Source organism: Gavialis gangeticus, unplaced genomic scaffold, assembly GCF_001723915.1.
Source record: "Gavialis gangeticus isolate Ggan-Ray unplaced genomic scaffold, GavGan_comp1, whole genome shotgun sequence".
NCBI lineage: Eukaryota > Metazoa > Chordata > Crocodylia > Gavialidae > Gavialis > Gavialis gangeticus.
In genome coordinates this window covers 147,124,698-147,132,850 of record NW_017729024.1, presented here as the reverse complement: position 1 = coordinate 147,132,850, position 8,153 = coordinate 147,124,698, and the positions used below count along the sequence as shown (strand labels likewise).

Sequence of the window (8,153 nt, the reverse complement as noted above, 5' to 3'; positions counted from 1 at the left end):
CTTGCATCCATAGATGCTTCTCAAGCAAATCCTGGGACGTCATTCTCCTGTTGTACTCGGCCTTGGTGAGGCTGCAGCTGGAGTACTGCCTCCGGTTTTGGGCTCCACAATTCAAAAAGGATGTGGAGAAGCTTGTGAGACTCTAGAGAAGAGCCATGCATATGATCAGAGGTCAGGAAAACAGACCTTACGATGACAGGCTGAGAGCCATGGGGCTCTAGCCTGGAAAAGTGCAGGCTCAGGGGTGATCTGATGGCCACCTATACGTTTATCAGGGGTGACCACCAGTACCTGGGGGAACGTTTGTTCACCAGAGCGCCCCATGGGATGACGAGGTCGAATGGTTATAAACTACTGCGAGACCGTTTCAGTTTATAAGGAAGAATTTCTTTACTGTCTGAGCCCCCAAGGTCTGGAACAGCCTGCCATTGGAGGTGGTTCAAGCACCTACGTTGAACACCTTCAAGAGTAAATTGGATGCTTATCTTGCTGGGATCCTATGACCCCAGCTGACTTCCTGCCCTTTGGGCGGGGGGCTGGACTCGATGATCTTCCAAGGTCCCTTCCAGCCCTAATGTCTATGAAATCTATGAAATCTATGAAATTTCCTGAGATATGCATCTACACAGATTGTGTCTGTCATTATGTACATTTTCTTGGCTATTGAATAATTTACTGCAAGGACTCAGAAAATAATTTTCAAATACTCAACTTTGTGGAAGTAGAATATTGTTTTAAAACTAAGTGAAATTCTTAAGTCCTCAATATACAGATGCAAATTTCTAACACAAAACCACGGTTACGCATTTTAAGAACAGAAATCATGCATTTCTTTCACTTTCATATAGTTTAGAAAACTGTGAAGCAAATAAAACATAAAAACTTCACACTTAAAGGTGAATATTTGGATTATAATGGAAAATGTTTTTAAATTTGACTACGTACAAGAGTAAGCTATTTTCCAAGAGCAATTACTTCAATAGGGTGTTTAATTAACAGCATGAACAAGTTTGTTCTGTACAAGAGAAAGGTAGTTTGTTAGTCTGAAGTCAGGCAGCAGGCACGGTAGATTTACACCTTGTAGACTAACTAAATCAGAGATGTATACTAGTTTATTAAACTAGTTTATTAAACTATGTTATTAAACTAGTTTAACACACAAACAGCTTTTGTAAGCAGAGGACTTATTTCATCTGCACTGGGAATTAGCATTACATCTTATTTTTTTATAACCGCAGAAAATTACACTATTGCTAAAGATTCATTTAGCCTTTCCAGCAGCACTGTTATTCCTCTTTTTCAGGTTTGAAAGAAGATAATGGATTTATCTTCCCATGATTCTATGATTTACCTACCTCCAGTTTTGGGACTAACCTCCAAACTGTATTTCCAAAACACAGGCTACTCTTCAGAGCATCCCCAAGAGTTGCTCAGAAATGCCAATTGTTTTTTTATGAAGGAAATTTTGTAATATTTTTGTTTTTAACAAAATTCCCAACAAAGATTGTTTGTTTTATTTGTTTTATGTTCCAATGACAAAATGAAATGAAAGACCAGTTAAAATGTTTCCTTTATTTTCAAAATCATAAAACGCTTCTGGCTCTTTTTGCAAATTCAAGTTTAAGTAAAAAAATTGTTTTAAGACACCGAAAGCCAAATTTTCCTTACCAATAAATAAATAAATATTTTTTTCATTTGTTATTAAACTAGTTTAACATACAAACAACTTTTCTTAACTCCCGAGAAGCCAGATCTAAGTGTATCATAGTGTTATGGCAGGGGGCAAGGGGGGCGGGAAGAGCAAGGCAGGGAGAGGGAGTGCATTGTCACAGTTGCATCTTCCTTTGACTTCTCTTCTACCCAAACTTTAAAGCCTGGAAGGGGCAGTGGCACTTTTGTTCATGGCTGAATGCATTTGAGTTCATGGATCATTATAATTAACCCGTTTCTTGCTAATGTCCCCTAATATCATCTAATTCCATAGGTGTTAACAACCCTCTCTCCTTTCTAATGGCCTTGATATTCCACTATCCAAATTATCGTTTCTTCTGCAATGATGCTGTTCCTTAGCCATGCCTGATAAAGTCTCTCTTCTATCTCACAGCCCTGCAAACTGTTTTTAACCCTAGTTAAAAACCTTACCTCAGGTATAGTAATATTAACTCAGGTGTAAAAATGAATGATGAAGTATTGGAGACACTTTCAAGACACTCAAGAAAACTAGATTTTGTTCTAGAAATTTGAATAAGAGATATACATTTAACTATAATGATTGCAAGGCTAACAAATGTGTGTACTATTGTGAGCAATTTTTTGCCTAGTTTCCTGTGTTTTTTAAACTAATTTATAATCTAGCAAATTAGTGCACATTCCAATAAAGTTATGTTTTTATGTTTACTTTGATCGTAAACTGAATAATGTTTACTATTCAGTTATAGGCCCCTAGCATATTAGTAAAGTTTCTAATTTCTCTTTAACTGGAGAAAAATGTGTGCCATGTTATATGTAATGATGCACCACACTATCTGTACCCTCCTTTTTAAAATCCTAGATCCACCCATGGCTACCACACACATGCATCGCAAAACTGAAATTGAGGAGGTCCATCTGGATTGTGATACTGAATACTCAAATCATATGATGAGTAAACAACTCATAACGTCTTTGTTCACAGAACTGCATTTACCTTAAGCAACATGATGTTTTTGGTTGCAACCGTGTAGGCGCTCTTAAAATAATTTTAGTTTTAGGAATATGAGTGGTTCTACTGCAGAACCAGTAGAGTATCCCAGCACCCTAGGGTACTGACAGATTCTTTTTAAGGGTGTCCTGAGGTATGAGGAGATAAGTAGGTAAGTGCAGGCTCAGGCTTATCCCTGCCTGGACCACCCACCACCCCCAATGCCTGGCCCCTCAGATAAGCACCATAATACCTAAATAAGTTTTTAAGATTAGTGCCACTCATATCATGAAAGTTTTGGAGGAAGCTTCCAGTCCACAAAGGTTGAGAACCATTGTTTTAATGGCATTCCCCATTATATAGGGAATAAGGCTGGAACCAGTGCCATAGGACATCAGAACACGTTCCTTCCCTCCCTTGTCCTGGGCTCAGACCTCATATATATTTTAAGCATAATTGGAGAAACTTGGCAGCAGATTAGCTGGATCTGCTAAACTTCAACTGGATCTGCTAAACTTGTTACTGAATCTTAATGCACCAATGCCTGAAGTTATTGTGTGATAAGAGCATGCTTTTGTCTTCTCCTTATACAGGTTAATGTGCAGGGGAGGGGGCAAATAGCTGCAGGTGCCGATTGGCATCTTTGCACTGCTGAGACCATGTGAGGGTGGCGGGCAGGGTTTTCAACTCCCCCACACTTCTCCTTTTCAGAATGGGATGCTTCTGGATGAAAGGCAGCACAGGCCCCATAAAGCCAGCTTTCACCTACCAGATTCTTCCAACACTTTTTTTTTATGTCATGGGCCAAATCAGTTTCAAATTTTATTGACTGAGCTGAACACAAAGGTTCAAGTCTGCGTGGTGCTACCACCAACAAGTACCTTACCTCCCAGACACATCTGTCCGGGGCTTCAGATACTCCCATATCCATGGCAGGCATCCGACATACAAGACCCAAGCATGGAGGTCTTGGAGTTCAGATGCCTCCTAGTTTTGCTTGCCCCTAGCCAAAAGCCAGAAGGAGCAAGTTAGGGGGAAAGCCAGAAAGCAACTCCCCATGGTTGTAAGCTGTGTAGCCCAGATCCTCCTACCAGGAGGCTTTAGCAGACCCTGGCAGGTGGACCTCCTCGCCATGCCATGGAGCAGGTCTCCACCCTCAACTACACCAAGACACCCAAGGCAAGGAAGAAGGGGATCCCCCTCGCAGGTCAGTATAAACACCTGGGCCAAAACCATCATCAAGGGATCTCCCCTGCCAGGAAAAACCACCTTTGAGGTCCTGGTATCACCCCAACATTGCTGTGACACTGCCACGGCCTGGCCGCCAGCTTGCGCCTTCCCAAATGCTGCTCCAGACCAGGCCGCATCTCCCTGCCTCGGGGCATTTCTGGCCTCACAGTTCAAAGAAGAAAAGGCAGAACAGGAGCAGACCCCACAGACTCCAGTGGGTACGCCAGGGCTGCCGGCCCCACCCCCTCCCGAGACCCCGCCCCAGCGGGGTGACGCCGCAGCTACCACAGCCGCTCAGTCTCCGCGTTTCCCAGGTGGGCGGAGGAGATTTGTCCCTAGGAGGACGCCGTAGCGCAGCGGGTCCGCGGCTGTCATGGCGGCGGCTCTCTCAATGTCAGCGGCTCTCAGGCACCTTGCGAGGGGTGGAGGCGCGGCCGCTGCCCGCCGGATGCCGGGCAGGTAAGGGGGGTCTTGGGCGCTCCCTCCGGCCTGAGCTCTGCTGACGCCCCTCCCCGCGCTGGTGCTCGTGAGGCCCGAGGCCAGGAGCCTGGCGGGCTCACTCTAGAGGCCTGGGCGCCGGGGCCGCGCTCCAGACCGGGCGCGTAGGAAACTTCTCTTGCAGGAGAAACTGCTCTGAGCCTGGCTCCCCCCACTCTTCTCCTTGAACGCCCGGGGAGTGCCCCGGCCCGCAGACAGCAGGGGTTTCCCTCATATGTGAGGTGAAATCTTCAGCCCTTTTGTTCTGCCTTTAGCACGGTCGTAATTTCTTCAAGCGAAGGTGAGACTTCATGGAAGGTGCTGACATGACCCCTGGCTTGGGGGGAAGCAGGAGAGGGGCTACTGGGCACGGGCTGGAGCAAGTTCCTGCTGTGTTCATTACATCTGGGAGGTTGGGAAAATCACTTTAGGTGCTTATGCTGCAAGCCTCACTCGGCTGCTGCCTAGCTAGCCCTGGAGGTGGGTGTAGCTCGCAGACACCGTTCTGACTTGGGAGCTCCTGAAGTGCCTAATTTCCTACTTCTGGTTGTGCCCAGAAGGGCCTCGGTCTCTCCACACCTGAACATCTTGGTCCTTAACTGAGGCGAAGCCCCCGTGAATTCACAAAGAAGGCATTTCTTGGCCCAGCTCCTGTGGGGCCCAATCTGGAAATGAGATTTCACGCAGCGTAGAAGAAGGAAGTATTGCTGTTGCTGCTGTTCCCAAACGTGGTGACTGTTGGGGACTTCAGTTCTATTTTGTTCATGAGTATTTAATTCTGCAGTCTAGGAGAGTGACCAAGCACCAGGCATGAAGATATTCAGAGGTGTTCTTTATCCTTCCTTTTAAAGTGTTTAAAGTGTTTCTACTTTATGTGAAATCATTCAATATTCATTGGGATACAAAGAGAACATAAGACTAGACCTGACTTTCTAGCTTAGGAGTTGTGGTACGTACCTTGTTCAAATCCCAGCTCCAGTGAATAACTAACATAAAACACTGTAACAAAAAATGGATATCGGGTGTTCTTTCTTCCAGGTATCAGCATCTTGGACCTTTTTTTCTCACTTTCTCTGCTTCACTAAACTGTAGTCATGTTCCTTCTTTCTTTGTCTCAATGAATATATGAATATTCTATGTAAGGCAGATGGCTTCTTCAGGAGGAATTGAGGACATCCGGTCCACTATACCCTGTTGTCTGGTGGTTGTAGTATTTGTTGTGGGGGCGCGGAATGAAAGATACATCTTTCAGCTCATGGATTAGTGTTCTAGCCACTGAACTATTAGATTGAGAGGCAGTATCCATTATCTCCTTCCCCATCAAAAAGGAGCCACCTTTGACTTCTGAAAGAAGCACTCGGTGCATAGTTACAAGAGATTCTTGTGACGGGTCCTGCAATTCCTCGCAACCCAGAGTAAAGTGTTTACATCTCAGAGAGGCAGGATTTGAGTGATGTCCCTGTCTTAAAGTTCCCCATTTGCTAGTTTAGGCGGCTTGCTGCTGAAGGCATCTGCCATTCTTAGACACCTAATGCTTCTTGTGAATTACGTAGCAGTTTTAGCACACTGCTGTATATTCAGTAAACTGTGTATTTAGTAGACTGCAATATGCCTAAAACCTGGACAGCTGCAGTACTTTACATTATGACACCAAAGTCCCTTTTTCCAGTGGTTCTCAATTTAATTAGATTTAAGGCAGCCCTCAGAAAATGCCAGTTTTTTGCTCTCACTTTTTTTTTTAAACACAGAAAAATAGAGCGTTTCTTCTGTTGCAAAGAGCTCAGAAAGGCTAAAATGGGTCAAAATATTTTTGCCACTTCAAATTCCTGTTTGAAATCTCTCATTTTGTCTTGTGAATCAAAGTATTTGCACCCTGACAGTGCTAATATTGAGCAGCACCTTTCTTTCAGCAACCTTACTCATCTAGTCCAGAGGTGCTAAACCCCCAGCCCATGGGACTCCCCAAGTGTGTGGAAATTTGGTGGGCAGAGGTGAGCAAATGGTGGTAATTAATGCTGACATTACTTCACAGCTGCTGAATTTTCCAAGCCCTGGGGGCCAAATGACCTAGCCCTGCAGGGCTGGCCCGGGCTGATGGGGCCCAGTCTGCCAATCTGGCGCGCGCAGGGCTAGGGCTGGGCTGGGCTGGGCTGAGGCTAGGTCAGGTCCAGTCCAGTGTGTGTGGGGCTGAGTGGTGGGCTTGATCTGACGCGTGGGCCCAATATGGTATGTGAGACTGGGGCCCAATCTGTCATCTTTTGCATTGGGCCCCAGCACTGTGCACACTAGATTGAGCCTACAGACCCACCCCACACCAGTCTTCTTGTCTGGGGTCTAAAAGGTTGTGCACCACTGATCTAGTTTTTAGTTTTCCTCTATCAGTGTTTCTATAAAATAGGGAAGTATTCTTATCCCCATCACAGGGTTGTTGTAGATAAATACATCAGGCTGTGAAGTGTCTGTTCACCAAGGGTTATATAAAATTTTAAAAAATCATATGTTGCTTCAATATAGTCTTGTTGTGTTGTCACCAGGACTCAACTCTTTTGAGGCTCTGTGTGGACATAGCAGTCCACCACTGATATGTGAACTGGAAGATTGAGTCAGGGTTCTAAATGATTTTTAAGATCAAATGAAACAAGCAAGGGAGCTAGAAAGTTTTGTGGTCAGTCTGTCCTGGCAATTGTGTTCTTTAGAAGTTTTGTTTTATTGTATTCCTAAAACTTTTTTCCTTTTTTTTTTCTCCTTTTTTTGTGCAAAGGCATGGGTGGGGGAAGTGAAACCATTGAATGTAGGTAAATTAATGCCACCCAACAGTTGCATTCAGACTGTCATTGGTAAGAAGGTAATGAGTCCTGCTTCTGCAATGAGCTCTGCTGACATTCCAACAAACTTGAAAGTTTGTAAGAGTAGGTTAGACAATTGCTTACCTGGAATAGTTTAGTCTGATTCCTCTTTGATCGTGTTGGACTAGATGACCTCTTAAAGGTCACTTTCAGCCCTACTTTTCTGTGATTCTGTGACATGGAGCATCTTTCAGGATCAGATTTCTTGTAGTTTTTCTGTTCTACAATCTACTTTCTAAGAAGACAGTATGTCCCAAGGATAATCGGAGCACAGTTAGGTTAGGAATATAGTGGTAAAATAAACTCCAAATATGTTTTTTGAGCTTTTGTACATCAGTCTTAAAACTTGTTTCTTTTAACAGAAGTATAGTGTGCATAGACTTTGATCTTCTCACAGCTATGATAGATGGTCTTTCTTGAAAGATGTGGTCCCTACAAGACATAATTTTGTAGCAAGGATGTCATAAATATGATTAAGTGTTGTGCTATTTCATAATTACGTGGTTGATTATCAGTATGTGGAAAGAGAAATGTATTTTTATCAAGGGTATAGTAGAAATTCTTCAATCTTGTATATTCATACCTTTTGTCCAAGAAAGTAAGAAACTGAGGGCTGGATTTAAATCTTTCTTTCTTGTTATTAGTGGGTGCTGACAGACATGGGGAAAAAAACAAACAAAATAGCACTTTACTGGAAGAGGAATCGCATCAGTTTGACCCGGCTCGCTCATCGTCTGTATAGCTCATGCATTTCAACGGGGCTTTTTTGGCACTTTGATCCAGCAATTGATTCAATCAGCTATACAGACGCTGGGGAGCTAGGTCAAACTGACAGGATTCCTCTTCTGGGCATGTGCTGCACTCAGCATGGGGGTGCACCAAAGCTGAAAGTAAAGTGCTGTTTCCCCCCCCCCCCCCCC

General features: G+C 44.0%; 1 protein-coding gene across 1 annotated transcript in view; it reads left to right on the top strand.

Moving 5' to 3' along the window:
• Positions 1–4,210: 4,210 nt before the first annotated feature.
• The window catches only part of NDUFS4 (NADH:ubiquinone oxidoreductase subunit S4), a 73,928-nt gene continuing 69,985 nt past the window's right edge, over positions 4,211–8,153 (top strand). Inside the window, exon 1 of the mRNA XM_019517875.1 lies at positions 4,211–4,369. Within this exon, the coding sequence (XP_019373420.1) occupies positions 4,284–4,369 (86 nt within the window). The 5' untranslated portion in view covers positions 4,211–4,283. The remainder of the gene's footprint in view (positions 4,370–8,153) is intronic.